Source organism: Phoca vitulina, unplaced genomic scaffold, assembly GCF_004348235.1.
Source record: "Phoca vitulina isolate PV1807 unplaced genomic scaffold, GSC_HSeal_1.0 scaffold6, whole genome shotgun sequence".
Classification (NCBI taxonomy): Eukaryota; Metazoa; Chordata; class Mammalia; order Carnivora; family Phocidae; genus Phoca; species Phoca vitulina.
Genome location: NW_022589709.1, coordinates 52,539,912 through 52,564,776, shown reverse-complemented (window position 1 = coordinate 52,564,776; position 24,865 = coordinate 52,539,912). Strand labels below are relative to the sequence as shown.

The 24,865-nt window shown below is 37.5% G+C and overlaps 1 protein-coding gene across 4 annotated transcripts in view; it reads right to left on the bottom strand.

Moving 5' to 3' along the window:
- The window catches only part of FAM169A (family with sequence similarity 169 member A), a 73,056-nt gene that overhangs the window by 43,338 nt on the left and 4,853 nt on the right, over positions 1-24,865 (bottom strand). For 2 of the 4 annotated variants that reach the window (XM_032404193.1, XM_032404194.1), the window contains exons 1-5: positions 11,184-11,205; positions 9,188-9,322; positions 7,809-7,908; positions 7,424-7,509; positions 5,150-5,321 (exon numbers count right to left, since the gene is read on the bottom strand). In XM_032404193.1, coding sequence (XP_032260084.1) covers positions 5,150-5,321; positions 7,424-7,509; positions 7,809-7,908; positions 9,188-9,322; positions 11,184-11,195 — 505 coding nt within the window. In that variant the 5' untranslated portion in view covers positions 11,196-11,205. Of the gene's footprint in view, positions 1-5,149; positions 5,322-7,423; positions 7,510-7,808; positions 7,909-9,187; positions 9,323-11,183; positions 11,206-24,865 lie in introns of those variants that run through there. The other 2 variants (XM_032404196.1, XM_032404197.1) reach the window with 1 other exon arrangement.

Here is a 24,865-nt window from a genome sequence, read left to right as displayed (position 1 = left end):
GTGATTGCTGACAATGAACCTCACAGAAGGATGATCTGACTGCGACATTTCCTAGGCGAACCACTTATATTGGTATTTATGGAATTTTTTTCTCTTGGCCAATTCAAATTCCTCAAAGGAAACATTTTTGCTCATGTTGTAACCTTTAAATAAATTTTGAAATACTATGTATTCACACATTTTTGGTAACATCTAAAATTTTCATCTTTAAGTTTCAATAATTGCAAGGATGGAATTTCTAGCACATTATATTAACTTTTGAGAAACTATTACACAAATTTTAGACTCACAGAAAAGTTGCAAAAATATAGAGTTCCATAAACCCTTCATCCAGCTTCCCTAATGTTAACACCTTACACAACCAAAGTACTATTATCAAAACCAGGAAATGAATATTGACGAAATACTGTTGGCTAGAGACCTTATTCAAAATTCACCAGTTTTGCCAATAACGCCTTTTTTCTGTTTCAGAATCCAATCCAGGGCTCCATACTCAATTTAGTTTAATATCTCTTTAGTTCTGGTCTTTGATAATTACTCCACCTTTGTCTTTCATGATTTTAATACTTTTAGAGATTACTGATCAGTTATTTTGTAGAGAACCTTCAGTTTGGCTTTGTCTAAAGTCCTTTCATTATAAAATGAAGGTTATGGGTTTGGGGCAATAATACCAGAAATGATGTTTATGCCCTTCTCAGTACATCATAGATCAGGAAACATGATACTGATGGGTCTTATTCCTGGTGATATTAACCATGATCTACTAGTTAACATGGTATCTGCCATGATACTCTATGTAAATTTACTTTTTTTCCCTTTTCAATTAACAATATTAAAAATTATTTTATCACTCTTCTAAATGTATCAAATGGACCCTAAAAACTATTAATTTGATAACCCTCATCATCCACTTAACTATTCCTTTACTATTGAACTAACTTATCCTTAACACTCAAAAATTTTATAATGTTCCTTTTGCTTGAACTTCTATTTCTTTTTTTTTTTTAAGATTTTATTTATTTATTTGACAGAGAAAGAGACAGTGAGAGAAGGAACACAAGCAAGGGGAGTGGGAGAGGGAGAAGCAGGCTTCCCACCGAGCAGGGAGCCCGATGCGGGGCTCGATCCCAGGACCCTGGGATCATGATCTGAGCCAAAGAAAGACGCTTAACGACTGAGCCACCCAGGTGCCCCTGAACTTCTATTTCTATTGTATTTATTCTACAGAATGTTATCCTGATGTCACGTATTTTTACACTTGGATTACATATTTATTATCCAACTGTTCTTCACTGCAAAAACATACCTGTACATAAATACAAATTTTTCAAATTTCTTGTGACTATGAGGTTCTAATTATCAATCCAAAAGAAATTTTGAGTTATCATTACCATTAATATTAGTACATGATAGATCAAAACACAAGTGTATTATACATTTGGAAAACTAATTATTAGGCAAAAAATAAAATTTTACTGAAAATACATCGCCTATGAAATAAATGGAGCTCACTTTTTTTTTTGGTTTATGAATCCATGAATGAATACTGCTTAATACCAGAAGGAGACAAGGTTCAGCATTAATTCTTTTTTTTTTTTTTTAAAGATTTTATTTATTTATTTGACAGAGAGAGACACAGCGAGAGAGGGAACACAAGCAGGGGGAGTGGGAGAGGGAGAAGCAGGCTTCCTGCGGAGCAGGGAGCCCCATGCAGGGCTCAATCCCAGGACCCTGGGATCATTACCTGAGCCAAAGGCAGACTCTTAACGACTGAGCCACCCAGGCGCCCCTCAGCATTAATTCTATTCCTATTTCTTTATAGATAAAAGTACTTAATAACCATAGAAGGGACCAGAAAACCTTCTGTTATAATGACATTATTCAATTCTGTGAGCTCCCTTAGAGTTATGTGTCAGATTTCACACGATCTACTGTAAAGAACTATTTTTATTAATCTGACATCTACCTAACCCAAAAAAAACATACAAACAAACTCTATGTCCCCCCCAGTGATCTCTTTATTTCAGGCTAAAAAAGAATTTATGTAGTTTCTTAAATTTCATTGTAGTGTAATAGGATTTGACTTCATAAACAGTCTCCTTTTATATATCAAAACTATTTTTACATCCCAATAAACATCCCAATATAATGATTTGCTATTTAATTTAAAAATCATAAATAGTAAGTGATACCATAAGGCTCTCATTCAACTACAAATTTGTTTAATAAAGATTTAATCTGTTTGCTATTGGTACAGTTTTTTTTCCCTGATACATATATTAGGAACACTTCTATTACAAAATGTTTTAGTATTTGTTTTGGATGTTTTTTTCAAAATATTGTACATTTGGGGGGCGCCTGGGTGGCTCAGTCGTTAAGCGTCTGCCTTCAGCTCAGGTCATGATCCCAGGGTCCTGGGATCGAGCCCCACATCGGGCTCCCTGCTCGGCGGGAAGCCTGCTTCTCCCTCTCCCACTCCCCCTGCTGTGCTCTCTCTCTCGCTGTGTCTCTCTCTGTCAAATAAATAAATAAAAAATCTTAAAAAAAAAAAAAAAAAATATTGTACATTTGGGTTTCCTTTAAAAAAATGCTTCCAGACTGAATTAAATGGTTATTAATTCAAAGGCTAGTACAAGCACACCTAATTCTGTTATCTGGTAGATGACAGCCAGAGCTTAAAGTGGAAAAGAACTAAAATAAACAGTAAGGAGGTAATGCAATTAGTAGAGAAGTATGGAAGGTGCTAAAGTGGTAGGCAAGTAGAACTTGAAAGCTCAAGGATATAAAATTTAGTAACTACCACAACAAGCAAAAATAGAGGCCAGGTCATAGAGGAGAGAAGGAGACCCAAAAGCACATGAAAGAAAGAGAAGCATACTCTTGGAATCAAGTAATGATCAGAAATACTGAAAGAGAAATGTTATGCCCTTTAACTGTGTGCCTTCAAGCCTTCAAGCTCTAAGTTAAGTATAGACTAATACATGCTCCCAATGTCTGTGAGCTAGTTTCAGGTAAGAACTCCCCTGGAGCCAGTATGAGAAGCCAAAAAAAAAAAAAAAAAATCCTCCAATTGCCATAGGAATTACCTTGTATAAAATAAAGCATAAAGCAACTGAAACATATCTCAACCCCAAAGCTTTTAAACATTAAAAAAAACTGATGCCTTTTATGCAATGCTTCCATTTAACCAACATTATTATTCTGCCCCTGGATAATGATAGCTTTCTGAATTTATACAAGAATAAAATAGCATATTAAAAGAGAACCCAAGTATTTATTAAAACAGCAAACCAGCTGGGGCACCTGGGTGGCTCAGTTGGTTGAGCATCCAGCTCTTGATTTCAGCAGAGGTCATGATCTCAGGATAGTGAGATCGAGCCCCAAGTCAGGCTCTGTACTCATCGGGGAGTCTGCTTGAGATTCTCTCTCTCCCTCTTCCTCTACCCCTACCCCCCCCCCCACGTGCACTCTCTCTCCCTCTACACTAAATAAATAAATCTTTATATTTTTTTAAGTTTATTTATTTATTTGACAGACAGGGAGAGAGAGAGAGACAGTGAGAGAGGGAACACAAGCAGGGGGAGTGGGAGAGGGAGAAGCAGGCTTCCCGCCGAGCAGGGAGCCCGACGCAGGGCTTGATCCCAGGACCCTGGGATCATGACCTGAGCCGAAGGTAGACACTTCACAACTGAGCCACCCAGGCGCCCCAATAAATAAATCTTTAAAAAAATAAAACAGCAAACCAGTTTAAACTATACAGATCGCAGTTTTTTATTCTTGAGAAAAAGTAATCTTCTCACTGACTACATGCACTAATTCTTAAGTGTGTACTAATTACGTGATTAAGGTATCAGTCACAACTGTTCTGCAAACCAACAGTGAGTTCAGTATGATCTTTAGACATGACCTGACCAAAAGGGCTAAATTTGGAAGGTTTTGTAAAATGTGAGAAAGGCTGAAAATAATGTGTGTTCTCTATGAAAGGTCTTTTGGTCAAGGCACAGAAAAAGCCAACTTGTTATGTGGTGGTTATAAGGTGAGGGTGTATGTGTGTACACAGATCAAGCAGGTTCTATCTTTCTGGCTCCAGGTACCTCTAGGAAGCGGAAATGGCAGGAAAATAGGTAAAGCAGGATGAAGCTCCACCCATCTTTTAGGAATAGGGTATAGGTGGTTCTTAGGATCAAAAATCCAAACTTTAGAAGTTTAACAATTTCAAAGCTATTTGAATTCTCTAAATATATTATTTTGTTTTTCATGCTAATGAGCAAAGCTGCCTTTAACAAATCAGGTTGAATCAGCTGTGTGAGGCAGACAAAGGCTATGCATTTGGTCCACAGGTAAACAGCAGTTTTAAAAGGAGCCCGTACTAGTGATAGCAGCAGGAATCAAACAACCACTTTAAATAAAGGGAAGGACGTGGAAGAAAGTCAAGACAGCCAAATATGAGGCTCAACACACAACTCTCTTTGCACATACATGGAGAAATCTTACCCTCTGTCAAACCTTTATTTTTGTTTTGTTCTTCAAGACTTTCCTAACAGGGGCACCTGGGTGGCTCAGTCGGTTAAGTGTCTCCCTTCAGCTCAGGTCATGATCCCAGGGTCCTGGGATCAAGCCCCGCATCAGGCTCCCTGCTAGGCGGGAAGCCTGCTTCTCCCTCTCCCACTCCCCCTGCTTGTGTTCCCTCTCTTGCTGTGTCTCTGTCAAATAAATAAATAAAATCTTTAAAAAAAAAAAACTTTCCTGGGGCGCCTGGGTGGCTCAGTTGGTTGGGCGACTGCTTTCGGCTCAGGTCATGATCCTGGAGTCCCTGGATCAAGTCCCACATCAGGCTCCCTGCTCGGCAGGGAGTCTGCTTCTCCCTCTGACCCTCCCCCCTCTCATGTGCTCTCTCTCATTCTCTTTCTCTCAAATAAATAAATAAAATCTTTTAAAAAATTTTAAAAAATAATAAATAAATAAATAAATAACTTTCCTAACAATCCTCATTTATATAGAAAGGTAGAATCAAAGTACTCCCAAGAAATACTAAGTAAAATCACCTCAATTTAAACTCTAAAGAGTCATTTAAAAGGATATTGCTATAGTTGGGGTCTAAAAAGGAGGTTTCCATAATATTTAGTTTAAATAACTTTTAAAGACTCACCTGTAGGCTTAACTGAATAAAACCCAATGGCTTCTCCTTTCTTCCACAGAATCTTGGCGTAATCAGTACTGCTATGACACAGGAATGGTATCTCATTTCTCTCCATTTCCTGTTTTCTATAAATAATCCGATTCAGAACATACAGAACCACTCTCTCCCCAAGAGTTCTCACCTGGAAAGAGAGTCAGACACCAGGCACAACAGTTACGATATGCATCCATTCAGAGATGCTATCTACCTTGCTCCCTGCTTCCACACCTCATACTAGCATTCAAAGCACTCTGAATACAGTCAAAATGATTTCTTAAACCTTTCATCACACAGATGGACCCATCATTTGTACCAGTAACAATCCATTTCTACAAACACATATTATGCATGGAATACTGCCTCTCAGCAAAATTCTAAAACAGGTAAAACAAGTTTCTAAGGTACCAATCCCCAGCATCTCTTCCTTAGTGTTCAAGCGTTTTCTTTTTTCTTCCAGCCGCCCAGATCCAGGGTCTCCCCCACCCTAATTGCTGCCCCACCACCTCTACTGCTTCAATTCTTCTTCACCTCATTTTAGCTTAAATAGTAAATAAGAAAGGAAAAAAAAAGCCTCATGTTATCCTCTAAGACTTTAAGAACAATTACCTTATTTGATGAGCAAGGCCATAATTATGCTCTTGGGAAAGGAATCTGTCTCATCTTTCCAGGTAAAATGTTCATTTAACAGTCATGTCTTGGTTGTCTAACTGTAAGGAATAGCCAGCGTGCCCCACACACATACCCTTCTGCCAGATCAGATGAGTGATGACAGTGGCACAGGCAAATCTGATAAAAACAAACTTGGGGCAATCACAGAACGGAAGCAGAGCCTCACTTCTTACATGCAAGGCCACATGGTCACCAGGACCCCCTCACCAACTTTCTGACATCAAATGATGGGGTTTTTCCCCCACAGACATTTTTCACCACTAAAAACAAGAGTTCTATCCATAAAGTCTATTTCCCCTCAAGTGTCCTTAAAGAAGCACAAGAGTGCCCTCTAATTAGGTGAGTGAAGAAAGAAAAGCATTAACTATACACACACTACTCTCAAAAAAAAAAAGAAAGAAAGAAAGAAAGCCTTAACCATACTACACACTAGGGGATGTCAGATACCAAACAACAAAGGAAATGACAAAGCTCACTAGCTTTCAGGGCAACCCATTCCTTCCCTGAACAGCTCCGACCAGTGTAAAATTCTTCTTCATACTGAGCTGACCATAGCCAAAGACTAGACTTTGATACCCTGGAGCCATACAGCCTAAAAATATTTGAAGAAAGCCATGACATTCCCCTAAATTTCATACCATAGGAACAAAGGAACAACTGAAGGAAAAGACTGATCTAATGCAATTTTGGGTACTCTGGCCATTCCAGTCCTCTCCCTTGAAACTGCTCTAGATCCTTAATATCTCTCCATTGGGACTTGCAGATATTACAAAATTAAACATTGAAGATGTTGCTAAGACAGTGGGGCTTTGCTATATAAGCTCAAGTTTTTTTATTAGTTTTTTTGCTTACCTTGGTTTTACTTCTAATTAACTAAAGCCCAATCATTTTCATTATGTGCTGTTTTAGCTTGTTCTTCATGGTGTACATGTGCAGTTTATTTTTTGAACCCATGGGTACTACTTTTCATCATGTTAGACCCTGCTCTTTGTTTCTTAATTCTGCCTTTCACAGACTTGTTCTCCCATTCAGCACTGTGACAGGCAGAATTGATCAGCATACCATCTGTGTCTTCCTCTAAGTAAACGATAAAATGATGACCAGGACAGAAAAAAGGACAAAGTTTGGCAGTATGCTACTGAGGATCTCCCTTCTAGTCCACTGATTAGAACACCTGAAAATAGACCACCTAAAATAGCCCTACCAATAGGCAAGTTTCCTGGTTAGTCTCTCTTAGAGACAGACAACCTAGGCAAACACACATACAGAACTAGCTTTCTCTCTAGCCTGTAAGAAAATCAGAAGCTAACGTCGATACAGATCACTACAGTTCAAGTAACCCATAGGTATTCACTCTTCCTCACCAATTCTCAGATACTTTTAGAACCACATAAAACTGAGGAAGCGCAATCAGACTACCAGTTTCATCATAACAGTGAAACTCTTAAGGGTTTAATACAACCTGGTTATACTAAAATGGAGAAGTGCTCAATAATTTCAACAATTATCAATGTTTATGGGAAACATATTGTAATATGACTTAAGAAACACTTTTAAATTATCGGATCTTGTTACCTGCTTAAGCCCTTCTCTAGAAGGGACAGATGTTTTCACAATATCATCAATAGCCCACCATTGATCAGCAAGGTAAAGTGCCACAGCTAAAATAGAATAAATGATTATTAACATTTAAGACTTAAGAGTATACAATATTACTATTTGAAAAAGTTTATACAGGTAACCTTAAATATACCCACATTTCATAATACAATGTGGCCCCATTTATACCATTTTTATTTTATTTCACTCATTAAACATTTAATTACAAGCAAGTGAAAATTTTATTTTCCTGAAATTTAGTTTGAAGCAATTTTTTAAATTCCTTCACACAGCTACTTTTTAATAAATATCTAATTGGAGAAAAATTCCTCAAGTTATAAAGATTAAGCAGAAAAGAAACCTGTGAGTGAGTCCTCGGGTGCAAAAAGAGCAAGAATTTTCTCGGTCTGATCTCCACCATAAAGAGGTACAAAGCCTACATTTGACAGGCTAATAGGAATCTGAAATGACATTGATTAAAGATTAGTGAATTCCGTTAAGAAAATATAGGGCAAAAACACCAGTCTTCTATAAAAATATTAAACTTTCTCTACATTAATGCTAATTATATAACTTAATTTCATAGAAGATATTTCTAGGCTCAAAAAAAGTAAATCAGACTTCCCTTTTGCAGGAATTTTACTATCTTGGGGAAAAAAATTGAAGTTTATTTCAATAAGTATTACTACTGTGCTCTAGCCACACATCTGAATAAAAACAAAGGCATGATATGGTACATAAACTCACTAAAAAACAACTACAGTTTATCATCTGTTATTGAGACAACTTCAGGGGGAAAATTCCATTTTATAGTAAAAGACATCAGATAGGTACATTTGTTTTTCCACTGAGATACATATGATACTTTAAGGTTTTTCTACCTTCATTAATCTGACCATAATTCCCATTTACTGATATCACAATTCAGATAATTATAAAATACTGGTACTTTAGAGGAATAAATTGTAAAATCTTGGTGCTTTAGAAGAACAGACTTTAAAGAACCCTTTAAACATCATTCTCTAAAAGAAAACTCTGAGGCCTAGAGAGGCTTGAGAACCATCTAGTTCACAGTAGAATGCTAACGATCTTTCCATCACAATATATCACACTTACTAATTAGGAAGTTTTATAGAAAAAGGAATATTTGACACAAAAATGTGTAATTCATGTTTTGCTGATTTTTTTATTAAAAAATTTCTAAAATCACAAATTCCAAATCCAAAGTAAATTTAATTTAGTTAGCTCAAATACAGTAACCCATCTTAGCAAAACAACTTTTATGTAATTTTAAAGGCAAAATATAGGGGCGCCTGGGTGGCTCAGTTGTTGAGCGTCTGCCTTTGGCTCGGGTCATGGTCCTGGGGTCCTGGGATGGCCCCTGCTTGGCGTCCAGCTCCCTGCTCCACGGGGGGCCTGCTTCTCCCTCTCCCACTCCCCCCTGCTTGTGTTCCCTCTCTCGCTGTGTCTCTCTCTGTCAAATAAATAAAATCTTTAAAAAAAATAAAATAAAGGCAAAATATAAATATTAGGCAATAACCTATGGAGTGTCTTTTTTAAAAACTTGATCATGCTGCTATACTAACCAATCAATATTTAACCATTTTACCGAAGAGTCTTCTGATGCAAATTTCAAAAGGAATTAGTGAACATTTTTAAATGATAAAAAATAAGAAGATACTGATTTCACATGTAAACTCAACTGAAAAGGTTGACAAAAATCACCTCCGCACACCTTACCGTAATATTGAGAAGAGAAAAACGTTCAGGGTTTTCAGGGTCCCCACATCTTAGATCTGACATATAATCTTCAGCAGAATTTTCCAATTCCTCATGACTGCAATTATCCAGCATATCCACAGGGAATGCCATCCTCTACAACAAACAATACAGGACAAATGTTTCAGCATATGAAATATTATCTTCCTTTACTCATAGAAAAAACTAACACCGGGGCGCCTGGGTGGCTCAGTCGTTAAGCGTCTGCCTTCGGCTCAGGTCATGATCCCAGAGTCCTGGGATCGAGTCCCACATCGGGCTCCCTGCTCAGCAGGAAGCCTGCTTCTCCCTCCCCCACTCCCCCTGTCTGTGTTCCCTTTCTCGCTGTGTCTCTGTCAAATAAATAAAATCTTTAAAAAAAAAAAAAAAAAACACCGCACTTTAAGGAAACTTCACTTTCACTATGCCAAGATAGACAACAATTTGAGCCTGCTGACTGAAAATGTACATCAAAAAGAAAACTTTGTGGGGCGCCTGGGTGGCTCAGTTGGTTGAGTGTCTGCCTTCTCTCGCGTGGTAATCTCGGGGTCCTGGGATCGAGCCCCGCGCTGGGCTCCCTGCTCAGCGAGAGTCTGCTTCTCCCTCTCCATCTGCCTCTCCCCTTGCTCATGCTCGCTCTATCATTCTGTTTCTCAAATAAATAAATAAAATCTTTAAAACTAAGAAAACTTTGAAACATTCATTTGTATTAAAAACAATGAAATAGGAAATAATGGATAATTCCTTAAATGATAAAAATACAGAGGCATAGGATATACATATTGGCATATAAATACACATGCATATAAATATATCCTCCTATACCTGTCAACATATAAGCTACTGTAAAAGGACAGACACAGGGAACTTCTGGGAATAACAAAAATGTTCTACAACCCTATAAATTTACTTTAAAAATCACTGAATTGTACAGTTACAGTAAGTAAATATTATGGTATGTAAATTACATCTTATATATATGTGTACATACATATACATACATCCATACCTATATATATATATTTTTTTTTTAAGCCAGCATCTTAGTGGGGACACACTAAAGACTTTCCCACTACAGCCAAGAAAATAAGGATTCTACCACTATATAAAATTATATAGGTATTTGTCAATGCAATTAGACAAGAGAAAGCAATTAGAGGCTTAACAACTTTGGATGGGTGTAAGGGTTACAGGGAGACACTATCCCTACTTCAATTTGCAAATAATATATTTAATCGAAAAATCCCAAAGAATCAATGGAAAAACTATGCCAAACAGTAAGAAATTGTAGTTGAATAGCAGGATATAAAACTAAACACATATATCAAACCCTCATATATACAATAATCACCAGTAAAAAGAAATAACGAATGGAAAAAATGAGTAAAAACAGAAAATAAGACCCCACTTACAACAGCAAAAATTAAAATAGGCTTAAATTTAACAATAAACAATAGGAAACCTATATAAGTCTAAAACATTACTGAAAGAAGCAAAGTAAACAAACAGGAAAGACAAACCATAGTCTTGGAAAAAAATTAAAATTAAAACAAAAAACAAAAAACCATGTTCTTGGAAAGGACACTTCAACATCAAAAAAAGACCAGTTCTCCCTAAAATAATCTATTAATTTAATGCAATCCTAATGAAATACCTTTAGGGTTTCATTTTTTTCCTGAAGCAAAACAAGTTAATTATAATGTTAATTTCAAAGAACAAATAAGCAAGAATAGCTAAAAAAATCCTCAAAAGGCAGAGCAATGACTGGAGACAAGTATGAGCCCTGTCAGATATTAAAACATATTCTAAAACTTCTAGGGACTCATGGCTGGCTCAGTCAGTACAGCATGTAACCCTTGATCTTGAGGTTGCGAGTTCAAGCCCCACGTTGGCCATAGAGCCTACTTAAAAATAAATAAATAAAATAAATAATTAACAAATAATTTTTAAAAGGGGAGGGCGGGCCTGGATGGCTTACTCGGCAGAGCATGCAACTCTTGATCTCAGGGTTGCAAGTTTGAGCCCCATCTTGGGTGTAGAGATTACTTAAAATCTAAAAAAAACAAAAACAAAAAAATATATTATAAATTTCTATCATTAAAATAATGTGATAACAGGGGCGCCTGGGTGGCTCAGTTGGTTAAGCAACTGCCTTCGGCTCAGGTCATGATCCTGGAGTCCCGGGATTGAGTCCCACATCGGGCTCCCTGCTCGGCAGGGAGTGTGCTTCTCCCTCTAACCCTCCCCCCTCTCATGTGCTCTCTCTCTCATTCTCTCTCTCTCAAATAAATAAAATCTTTAAAAAATAATAATAATGTGATACCAGGCATATGAACAGACAAACCAATGTAATAAGATACGGAAATATACCCTAATACCTATGGAAACAGAGTATAGGATTAAGGAGAGCTCTCTCATTCAGAGGGGGGGAAAAAGAACTTTTTAATAAGGTGGTACTGTTTCATTGGTCTTAACAATATGTTTAAATCAGACAATTTTGCCCATCTTTGAACTTCTTATATCTGAAATTGTATCTGAAATCATACAGCAGGCTCTCTATTGTGTCAACTCTTTTCACTCAACATTATTTCTGTGACAAACATCAGCAATGTTGGTTATATCAGTTAATTTGTCCCTTTTTATTGCTATGGAGTATTCCATCACATCCAAATAGTTTATTTACCCATTCTACTACTGATGGGTAGGTGCGCTGCTATAAGTATTTTGGTAGATACACACGCACTCATTTGTGTTAGGTATGTATACCCACACTAACCAATCTTACTAAAAGTCGGATGAGAAGACATATGCCTCCTCATGTGGTATGTCAAGAAAACTGGACCCAAATCTAACCAAACCATTAGACAAATGTGAAATGAAGCCTTAAGTATGCGGCCAGCCAAATTTAGAACTCAGTTTCTACAATAAATACACAGCATGGATGAGTATTAAGGAGGGCACATACTGCATGGAGCACTGGGTGTTACACGAAAACAATGAATCATGGAACACTACATCAAAAACTAATGATGTAATGTATGGTGATTAACATAACATAATAAAATAAAATTTAAAAAAATATATACATACAGCATGGAGTTAAAAAAAAAACAAACGAGTGGACACTAACGTAAATTAAAAGAAACTTAAGAGACATATCAGATGCATTGTGGAAAGGATCCTGATTTGTGTACTCTTCAAAATGTCCACGATAAAAAGTTAAATAAAAACTTACAATCTACATCAAATACTGAGTTACTAGTTCTTAAAGAAGTATACATAAAGCAATATAGATTATTTTGTTTTAAAAGTTCCCTATTTTGGAGATGCCTAGGTGGCTCAGTCAGTTAAGTGTCCAACTCGATTTCAGGTCAGGCCTTGATCTCAGAGTCATGAGTTCAAGACCCACGCTGGGCTCCCCGCTGGGCTTGGAGACGACTTAAAAATAAATAAATAAAATAAAAGTTCCCTATTTAGTATTTACCCAAAATAAAAACTGCAGAGCCCAACTGCTATATTTGTCAATAACCTTTTCAGTTTGATAAAGGAAAATTTAAAAAGGGAAAGAAAGGCAGAAGAAAATCAACTGAAAAAAGTTACTTTTCTTTGAAGTGATCTTCAAATCCATTTTATCACAACAAAAGTATTAGTAGACAAGGAATTAAGTATCTAATGGAAATATGACATAAGCACATAAAAGACAGGACATATACAGTAACAGTTATATACAGTTAAATATATTTTTCTGATTTTTGAAGATATGATGATAATGAGAAGAACTTTTTTTTTTACCATAATCTGAAATCTTGGTCTTAAGGACTTAAAACTTGGTGTACATATGATTGGGAACCTAATTTTATTCAAATAATGCTGTATATACATTTTTTTAATCGAATTGATTTTTAATTTTTAAAATCAAACCTAGAGGGACCCCTGGGTTGCTCAGTCAGTTGGATATCTGTCTTCAGTTCAGGTCATGATCTCGGGGTCCTGCATTGGGCTCGCATTGGGCTCTGCACTCAGTAGAGGAATCCGCTTCTCTCTCTCCCTTTGCCCCTCCCCCCAGCTTGTACATGCTTTTTCTCAAAAAAAAAAAAAATTAAAATTAAATCTAGAAATAGAACAAATTCAGCCCATCTGTTAGTAAATGTAAGTATCTAAATAAAAACAAAAAGGAAGAAAAATTTGTGAAACTACTGATGAAAGCAGTATCACAAGAGTTCTAGCCAACTTATAAAGAGGAAAAAAAAACCTTTAAGTTTCAAGAGAGATCAACCAAGAGCTTACGTAATTAAGATGTTAGAGTAAGAAAAGGCTCGATAAATTATAGTAGCTCCACTGTGAAAGAAGCTTATTCGTTAGTTTGGGCAAATCTTTTTATCTCTATCAAAGTCAGTATGTAAGAGCAAACTAAGGAAATACAACATTACATTCTATAGTCTTATCTAACTATTCTAATGAAGATTAAAATTTTGGGTGAAACTAGGGGCACCTGGGTGGCTCAGTTGGTTGAGTGTCCAACTCTTGATTTCAGCTCAGGTCATGATCTCTGGGTCCTGGGATCGAGCCCTGCGTGGGGCTCTGCACTCAGTGGGGAGTCTGCTTCAGGATTCTCTCTCCCCCTCTGCCCTAACCCCTGCTCTCTCGTTCTAAAATAAATATATCTTTTAAAAAAATTTTAGGTGAAACTAAAAACACAAAACAGTCAGTAGTGGATGAAAGAAGCATAATTAGGACGCTAATTAAGAGAATGTATTAATTGTTTTTACTCTCTTATAGACAAGATCCCAGCTTTATATCCAAGTTAAACACTACGACATTTAACATACCATACCACTGACTAGATGAAGCTCAAGAAAGATAACTATTACACCATTTCCCTTAAACCAACTCAAAAGACTCTTGAAAATTAGCTACCAGAACAAGCAATGAATGAAATACATTTGAAAATTTCATTTGCTGGGGGTGCTGGGTGGCTCAGTTAAGCATCCCACTCTTGATCTCAGCTCAGGTCTTGATCTCAGGTTTGTGAGTTCAAGGTCCACGCTGGACTCCACACTGGACTCCACACTGGGCCTGGCACCTACTTAAAAAAAAAATTTTTTTTTTTTCATTTGCTGGGGCACCTGGCTGGCTCAGTAGGTGGAGCATGTGACTCTTGATCTTGGAGTTGTGAGTTTGAGCCCCACCTTGGGTAAAGAGAGTACTTAAAAATATTTTTTTACTTTTTTAAAAGATTTTATTTATCCATTTGAGAGAGAGTGAGTGATCAGGGGAGGAGCAGAGGGGGAGGGACAAGCCGACTCAGAGACCGATGCTAGGCCGATCCCACTACCCTGAGATCATGACCTGGGCCGAAATCAAGAGTTGGACGCCCAACCGAGCCACCCAGTGTCCCTAAAAATCTTTTAAAGAAATTCTTTTAAATAATAAAAATAAAAATTTCATTTGCTAACAGTAATCATAATCTAAAGGATGAAACATAAGTTAATGTTTGAAGCCTGCTGTCAAAAACTTGGCCTACAAAAGCACAGTTGATTATAATCATACAAAAATAATATGGCATTCTAGATAAAGAATACAAAATGGACGTAGAAGGAAAAATAGTCTTGACTGAACAGCAAGTTTTTCGTGATTTTCTTTCTTTTTCATCTACTGTTACTATGATAATTACGGATCTTAAAAGATTTTAATTGCTAATGTCATGTTTTAAGTGCATTTTTTTGGTTTCATTATTGGAAGACAATTCTAATAAACAGGCAAAGTAGGTGATCTGAATAAAGAACCCAATGGCATAGCCCAGAATAAGACATTTTAAGGCAGTAAACAGTCTTAGAGGTCTTGGTTTCTTATCTAATACACTTCAGAGAAGAGTCATGTGTGGACCCACCCACTAGTCCACAGCAGAATGAGCCAGAAACATGAGTTGGTCTCCCTAAGCCAGTGATCTGTCCTCTATCCTAGTGTTGCCCAACCTTCAGTAATTTGCATACCACTGTGAACATTTTTCCTAGGGTGTTAAATGTCTGTATCACTATTTAACTAATGTATTTCTCAAGTCACTTCTTTTTTTTCTTTATTAAGTAAGCTCTACAACCAATGTGGGGCTTGAACTCACAACTCCAAGATCAAGAGTCAAATGCTCTACCAACTGATCCAGTCAAGTGCCCCTCAATTCACTTCTTTAAAAATACACACACCTCTCTCCATCTTTCCTCCTCTCCTTTTTTTTAATGTGGTAAAACATGCACATAACAGTCACCATTTTAACTATTTCTAGATTTGTAATTCTGTGGCAGTAAGCACATCCCCACTCTCTGGTCTCCAGAACTTTTTCACCATACCAAATAGAAACTCTGTATCCACTAAACAATCACTCCCCATTCCCTCTTCGCCCATCCCCTGCTAACCACCATTCTATTCTGTATCTCTATGAATTTGCCTAGTCTAGGAACTTGATAAGTGGAATCACACAATAATTGTCCCTTTGTGCCTGGCATGTAAGGTTTATCCGTGTTGTAGCATGTATCAGAACCTCAGTTCACTTTTTTAGAAACATTTACCCTTAACTATAAAACCATCAATGTGATATATAAGATTATACATTTTCCTAATCAGCATTAAAATTTCTAACTACCATCATTTAAATGGTCACTTGAATACCACTTAAAAACACCTCCTAAATCACCAGTATTACGTCAGCACATTTTAGAAAACATTTCACTATAGGTATAGGAGTGCTTACCATAAGAAAATACTACTACAAATCAAAGGCAAGTACAACATGACTAAATGAATTGAAGTGTAAAAACAGAAATTCATTATCTTTCATTCTTAAACCTTTTTAGATGGCCTTTATTTTTTTTTTTTTAAGATTTTTATTTATTTATTTATTTGACAGAGAGAGACACAGCAAGAGAGGGAACACAAGGAGGGGGAGTGGGAAAGGGAGAAGCAGGCTCCCCGCCAAGCAGGGAGCCCGATGCAGGGCTCGATCCCAGGACTCTGGGATCATGACCTGAGCCGAAGGCAGACGCCTAATGACTGAGCCACCCAGGCACCCTAGATGGCCATTTTTAAATAGAAAAATAATTGTTTCTGGGCTTATTATTAAAGAATATTCACATACTTACACAAAATGAAACAATCGTTTTCCTGCAGTCCAACCATTTAAAAACTCTGAAATTTGCATAAAAAGCATTTCTGGGGAGAGACCCCCTAAGACACACCCCTTCTAAAATGTTTCTGGGTTGCAAATCTGTCCTTAAATCCATTACTTTTATTACTAGTTGCTCTCAGTGTTCAATTTTATTGGCTAAATAATCACCTAATAGTAATTAAATGAAGATGAAAGAACTAGAAATTATTATATATCAGTTAACAACAGCAGATAACATTTACTGAGAACTGACCATATACCAGACTTTAAAGAGACAGCCATATTGAAAATATAGTGAGATATTTCTATTAGCCCCAATCTATAGATGAAGAAACAGAATGTCATACCACTAGGAGGGCTAAAAGAACAGGAATCCAGACAATCAAATATACCTTCCAATATTATTATTTTTACTCAATATGCAAAATCTTATTTGTCATGGTTATATGAACTCTTTTATAAAATAATAATTCCCTTGTTATTAGGTATTCTATTCACATGTTACACAAGAAAAGAGCAACTGGAATTGGAATTCTATGTATGACCCTGGTTCCTGGGTCAGCTCGGCCACTAGCTAAGTCAGTGACCCTAGGCAAGTTACTTACCCTCTTTAAGCTTCTGTATTCTCATTGGTAATGTGATGCAACTGGACAGGATAATCCTAAGGACCTTTTTACCTCTAAATGTTTATAATTGTTTCATAAAAAAAATATATTGGTTAACTTATGACTGTAAATTACTGGCCTTATGGTGGGTCTCCTACAGTTTAGAGGCAAAGAAAAATGGTAAGGCTCTAAAGAGAAATATAGGTTGCTATGATAAATCACTCACTTCTCCCTCTTTTTTGTTGTTTTTAAGCTTCTGTTCTGTGTTACATAACTGTAAAGCTGTCAGATCAAATTTTGTCAAGTACTTTATGCTCTACCCATGAGATAAACCAAAAGGGCTAACTAGATTCTACATGAATGAGAAAGCTTAGTGTTGCCTTAAGCAAACTAAGTCATCAAAAAATTTACACAGAATGGATAATGAAGTGTAAAAAGTGTCCAAATTAATTTATAAATTATGTAAATGTTATGCTCATTAATCCTGGCTAACGTGTATAAAAACACAATACTAATACCTCTTATGTAAGAATTTTAAGATGCCCATCAGCTATTTTACATCTCTTTTAATAATTCCACCCCTCTTCCCCGAAAAAATTATATAACTATTTGAAAGAATAAATGCTTTACATAATTAAAAAAAAAAAGAATAAATGCTTTTAGGAAGATAATATGAAAAAGAGAAAACAGTTTTATTCCTACTATTGTGATTTTTTTTTCCCTTTTTAAGGTTAATTATTAGATGTCAACTATACTCTTAAAAAGGAGGAATGTATTTTATAAATTTGGTTCCTAAATTTTCAAGATTCTTATAGATTATTACTATCATTTGGTGGCTTTAGGGGGAGAGGAATATAAATAAAAATACGGACATTTTAGAGCTGAAAGAGTTCTTAGGAAAAAAATAATTATCTCAACCAATGCAAGTCATGACCCTATTTCTCCTGATTGTTTCCCCAACATTGAAAATAGGTTAGGTATCCAGGCAACATAATCGGTAATGCTCTCAACCTTTTCACAAAAAGCCTGTTTCTGAACCTTATTTTGATTCTTCTCTGGAGTCTTCCCTTTTCACTTTTCTCCCTACCATCGTTTTTTCCCTAACTAACCTAGCCCCTGTACATTAGCTCAACGATCTCTTTATCTTATTTACCCTTTATTCTTCTACCCCCCCTGCCCGACCCAAGGCCCTAATCCCTACATTAATCCTTCTCCAGTGTTAGAGCTGGGATTCTGAATATGACAAAATGGAACTAGTGAATAAACCGCTCCAACTATCAAATCTCAGGTGGGCTCAATGCTGCTCACAAATCCTCTCCTGTCTTCTGAGAAATGAAAAAGATCTACTTGTGGGTGGTGAGGACTGCCTATAAGTTTATGGCTAATGGGGCAGGAAGTTGGAAAGATCTCATACTTGTTGCTTCTTTTTATTTTACGTAGGAAACAAAATCATCTTTTGAAGTAATAATCACTGAGCCACCAATGGACTATGGGCCTGGTTCTATTAACACTTCACGTGTGTTCCCGGATATAGTTTTTATCACTAACGCACCAATGAGGAATTTAATGATCTTCACTTGCCAGCTGAGGAAACTAAGACACACAAAGCAGTTGAGTAACTTGTTCAAGGACACACACTAGTTAAGCGGCAGAACTAGCATTTGAACCCAAGCAGTCTGGCTCTGATCCTATTTTTATCACAACTCTAAGTCTAAAAGTAGAGCATTTTAGGAGTCCCAAGATGGTTAAAGATTGCTTACATCTATCAGAAGTCTTACAAATTGTCTTTCTAGGAATTTAATTCTCTCTTCATATTCAGGAAGATGGTCTTAGATCTAAGAAATCATTTAAACATAAATGTGCAATCTCTTTTGGATGCATCTGACTGACAAAATTGAGTTTACGTTCCTGCATCCAAACTGCAAGGGAGAGCGAATATGACTTGGGGGGTGGGGGGGCTCTACCTTGGAGAGGTGAAACAGGCCTCATATGGCTGAAATACGACTCATAAGCAAAAATGAGTCACAATACAAAATACTAAATTTTACCACAGCCAAGAATGGATGCTAAATCCTTATCTTACTATCCACACACTTTGAGCAAGATCTAGAGAGAGCTACTTAAACTACTCAGATACATATGCAAAGAAATAGAAATGTGCTTATAACTGAAGCTTCCACTTGACTGACTACACATAGTACTGCAAAAAAGAATACATTTTCCTCTAGAACATGCCACCTACTCTAGTACTTCATGACCTGGATTACTGAACAGTGTTTATAATCTCACAGAAGCAGTTTTCAAACTCAGGGGGAAAAAACCAAAATAAAAACAAAATAACTATTTAAATGAATACACCATAAAATTTTGTCTTTCATTTCAACATCAGACCAACTAAAATCCTTTTACCTGGCTTCTTTACCCCACAAGAGATCTAATTTTATAGTGCTTCATTAAAGTTAACAAGAGTTTAGCACAGTAAAACTCAAGGACACAGGCAACTGTTAAAAACAGGAGTCTCAACAATTTGTACAATGTTGTAGGTATCTTCAAAATAAAGTATCACAGGGGCTGGTCTCATTTCGAACCATGAAGACGACTGATGCTTTCACTTTAAAGGAAATACATCTAGCCCAAGACAAAAGCAAAAACAAAACCAAACCTGGTGCTTAATTTTGGCATACGATTTATGAACTATCCTGCTGAGCCACAATCACCAGGACCACCACCCCACCACCTAGTATTTTCACTACACAACTAAGAAATGTAACCAAGAGTTGCCACTGTGGGCAGAGTATAATACCAACTTGGGAAAAGGAGATTCAGAACCACAGGCGCCCCACACCTCTCTCCCTTTCAGGCTTCTCCAACTCTGCACTTCCATCCATGGCCCCACACACCTGTACCTGCAAACCTCTTGCAACTTCAGATGGGTTTGCTCGCCCAGATTAAGAAAACTTGTTTTCTTACCTCTCACTGGCAGTAAGCCTAGGAGAAAAAAAGGTAAGTGATGGTAGCCTTCCTATCTGACTTCAATACATATTTAATGAATAAATGAGTTAATGAACAAAAGTTTGTATGAACAAATCACACAGTGGTGCTAGGAAGAAGAACAGCCACAGATGAGACGTGTAAGGTTCTGCTGCTAGATGAAAAGCAATATATGGAGCTTCAACAGGCAGAGAGGGGATAACCCTCTCAAAAGATGGAGCACACTAAATGGAAGCCAGGAAGCATGCTGAAAATGGCAAGCAGTTGGATTTACCAGAAGACTTAAGGTATATTAGGAGAAGTAGTGGAAGGAACGTAAGGAAAATCAACTGAGGACAGAACACAAAAGGCCAAGAACATCAGACTAAAGAGTTGGGACTTTGGCGCGCCTGGGTGGCTCAGTCATTAAGCGTCTGCCTTTGGCTCAGGTCATGATCCCAGCGTCCTGGGATCGAGTCCCACATCGGGCTCCCTGCTCAGCGGGAAGCCTGCTTCTCCCTCGCCCATTCCCCCCTGCTTGTGTTCCTGCTCCCTCTGTCTCTGTCAAATAAGTAAATAAAATCTTTAAAAAAAAAAAAGAGTTGGACTTTATTTGGGATACAGCTGGCAATTTAAGGATCTTGAGCAGGAAAGAGACATTCGCATTCGAACCTATGCTTTCAATCTGTCCCACAGCTGTACACAGGACGGATTAATAGGTAGAACTGAAGGGAGACAAGCTGAGAAACTCTGGTAAGTACCTTGTGCATACTTCTTTTAATATACTTATCACATGTTAATGTGATCTCTTTTTCTTCATCTGTCTATACTACCAGGCTCAGAACTCCAGGGAAGCATAATCCATTTGGGTCAAATTATTTGATGTGCCTTCTAACTAATAGCTTATGTATCTATACGTGATTACTTGAAGAAAAAAAGTTATGAAAAAAGGTCTTAATTTACAAAGGGGTAGTATCATCAAAAATTCATTTATAATTATTTTTTAAAACTCAAACGTGTTTCCAATGATGAGAACTACCACTTCCAGCTTGTCTGCCTTGCCCCAGGCACGATGCTCTACACGTTATCTCGTTGATGACTCCAAATGACTCTCTATGAGGCAGGTATTCTTAACACACAGTCTCCCAATGAGGAGCCTCAGGTGTGGGAAGGTTGAGTCAGTTGCCCCAAATCACATTGCTAGTAAGTGGCAATCACGCTCTAAACTTAGGCAATCTGTCTCCAAGGGATTTAACCTGGTGCCCAGGTTCCGAGGTCAAGACAAAAGGATGTATCTGATAACACAAGTATCATAGAATATATCAAACATACTGTTTAGTCACTCCTCAGGAGTTGGGATTTTTTAAATCTTGCAATATCCTGTCTTCAAACTTTAATGCCTGTTCTAATAACTAAGATTCACTGTCTTCAGAATTTTTAAATAGTTACTACACAATACAAAGCCAACTTTTTTTTTAATTAAGAGATTCTCTGGGGGCGCCTGGGTGGCTCAGTCGTTAAGCATCTGCCTTCGGCTCAGGTCCTGATCCCAGGGTCCTGGGATCGAGCCCCACATCGGGCTCCCTGCTCTGCGGGAAGCCTGCTTCTCCCTCTCCCCCTCCCCCTGCTTGCGTTCCCTCTCTCGCTGTGTCTCTGTCAAATAAATAAATAAAATCTTTAAAAAAAATTCTCTGCTTTATTCATAATCAGGAAAATGCAAATTCGGACCACAATTAAATACCATTTTGTACCCACTAGATGAGCAAAAATTAAGAAATCTATCAAGTGTTGGAGAGGTAGTGAATCAATAAGACCACTTAGACACCCTGGTAACAATGTAAATGGGTTCAAGTACTTGAGAAATAATAGTAGTTTCATGTATTATGTTGCTCGTGTACACAACTAGAGATATTCCAGGAAGCATGCATGAAAATATTCTGAGCAACACTCTTTGCAATATCAAAAACTTGAGAATAACATGATAGGATAGTGGGTAAGTCATGCACTCAGTGCAGCCACATCTCACAATGGGCACATGGAAGTAATGAGTAAAAAATTCAGGCTTCACAATATAAATGCTATGAAATATCTTCTAAAAATTCAAAAATAAGAAACAAAGCCAACTTTTTTTTTTTTAAAGATTTTATTTATTTGACAGAGACACGGAGAGAGAGGGAACACAAGCAGGGGGAGCGGGAGAGGGAGAAGCAGGCTTCCCGCGGAGCAGGGAGCCCGATGTAGGGCTCGATCCCAGGACCCTAGGTTCATGACCTGAGCCGAAGGCAGACGCTTAACGACTGAGCCACCCAGGCACCCCAAAAGCCAACTGTTTTAAAATTAAAAAAATAAAAGGGAAACATAAAAACTGACAAGGTAAAATGCCTACCAAGTGTTTAATTACAGTGCATCGGGGTGGCTCAGTCGTTAAGCGTCTGCCTTCCGCTCGGGTCATGATCCCGGGGTCCTGGGATAGAGCCCCACATCGGGCTCCCTGCTCAGCGGGAGGCCTGCTTCTCTCCCTCTCCCACCCCCCCACTTGTGTTCCCTCTCTCACTGTGTCTGTCAAATAAATAAATAAAATCTTAATAAATAAAATAAAAAATATTTCCTTAATTACAACAAAACAGAGCTAAAGAAAAAATGAAATTCACTAAGTTACATTATAGTTTTTAAATTATTCATTGCTGAAAAAAATAAATAAATAAATAAATTATTCATTGCTGAAGGACAAACAGACCTTGAGTTTTAGATGATAGTAGACTCAACATGAACGAAAAGCAAGCTTTTCTTTTTTTTAAAAGATTGTTTTGTGGTTTTATTTTTTAAAGAGTCTTTATTCATTTATTTATTTGAGAGAGAGAATGTGTGAGAGTGAGAGAAAGACAGAAGCCGGGGGAGAGGGAGAAGCAGACTCCCTGCTGAGCAGAGAGCCCAATGTGGGACTCGATCCCAGAATCCCGGGATCACGACCTGAGCCAAAGGCAGACACTTAACTGACTGAGCCACCCAGGTGTCCCAAGAGCAAGTTTTTCTTAAGTTAAAGCAAAATAACCCTAGAATAGGGCTTCTTTATTAAGGTTGTGACGGTCCAGATCTAGAGATGGAAAAGTATCCCTGCACTCCTCATAGTTTTTGACTCCACTTGGATGATCACATTTTAAGAAAAATCACACTGAAAAACTGGAATGCCTCCAATGGAAAACAGCCAGGATGGTAAAGGATCTAGATAGCATGGTACAATACATGAAGAACAGGAATTGGGAGAAATTAGTGAAGGAAAATCTTGGGGAAGAGAGGCAAGAAAGTTGCCCTTCAAATATGTGAAGAGTCAATATGCAGATGAAAACTTAAGAGTTATTCTGCATGTATGTCAAGGGTAAAAAGAATGAGCCATTCCAAAATAAATGCTACCCACAAATGAATTACACCCACATGAAAGCCCAGCCAACTAGCTAATCAAAGACTAGGGACAGCTGGTATATTCAAACTCAGGATAGGAGAAACCCGTTTCTCTCCGCCCCTCTGTAAGTACATGCACAAGAATGTCCCTTGTCTCCTTCCAAGCCAGTGTCAGAGTTCTGCAAAGGAGGGCCAAGAGAGCACAGACATTAGCTGAGTGGTCATTTGTACATCAAACTGTAAAACCATATGAATCATTTTATAAAACTATGCCCTTGTTTTGGCCCTTCTGAGAAGCTGCTCAGATACAAAAAGTTACTATTCTCCAAACAAAGTTTATTCAGAATCAGTTCAATTTCTTTTTTACAGTTTAAAAAATATTATCAATAAATCTCCCCAGCCTTAAAATTAATTTTAAGTACTTTTAGACATGTTTTTTTAAGTACTAAAAAAATAAATATACTTAAGAAAACAAGACAGGTTCTTAGTCTGGAATCCACAAAAGCTACAAAGGGTTTAAAGGGTTGTACTTTACGCAGTGCAAAAGCTCTGACAACCAGTAGATCAAAATTTTAAAAGTGAGAAAGTAAATTGTTGCTTTGAAATATACCTCAACAAAGTATTATGTTGTACACAGGGTGGGTATGAGAAGATAATAAAAGAGACATGATCACACTTATTTCTGCCAACATTTTAAGATAGGCTCTGTTATAACTACTCTTTTACAAATGAGGAAACTGAGGCCCAGAGAGATTAAGTATCTTAAAAGGCAGCTAGAGGGCGCCTGGGTGGCTCAGTTGGTTAAGCAACTGCCTTCGGCTCAGCTCATGATCCTGGAGTCCCTGGATGGAGTCCCTCATTGGGCTCCCTGCTCTGAGGGGAGCCTGCTTCTCCCTCTGACCCTTACCCCTCTCATGTTCTTTCTCCCTCTCTCATTCTCTCTCAAATAAATAAATAAAATCTTTAAAAAAAAAAAAAAAAAGGCAGCTAGAAACACCAAAGCCAGGTTTCAAACCCATGTCTATTTGCCTTGAATTTCGTATTATTATACTGCCTCTGAATAACAACTACTGTTAAGTGAAGAATCAGAGTACTCTAAGTTCATCAGGTATTAATCGGGACCGACCCAAACTCGAAAGCACTGGTATTTATGTGTAAAAGATTTTAGACAATAAAATCATTTAATAATACAGTCTATTTCTTTATCAATCATTGTATAACAAAAAGTCAAGCTCTTTGACATTTTCAACACTCCTATTCATTCCTCAATTGGCTTCTCCCCTCATCATTACACTGATAGTTTTTTTTTTTTGAAGATTTTATTCATTTGACAGAAAGACAGCAAGAGAGGGAACACAAGCAGGGGGAGTGGCAGAGGGAGAAGCAGGCTTCCCGCTGAGCAGGGAGCCCGAGGCAGAACTCGATCCCAGGACCCTGGGATCATGACCTGAGCCGAAGGCAGACGCTCAATGACCGAGCCACCCAGGCGCTCCTGATAGTACTATTCTTTTTTTTTTTTTTTTTTTT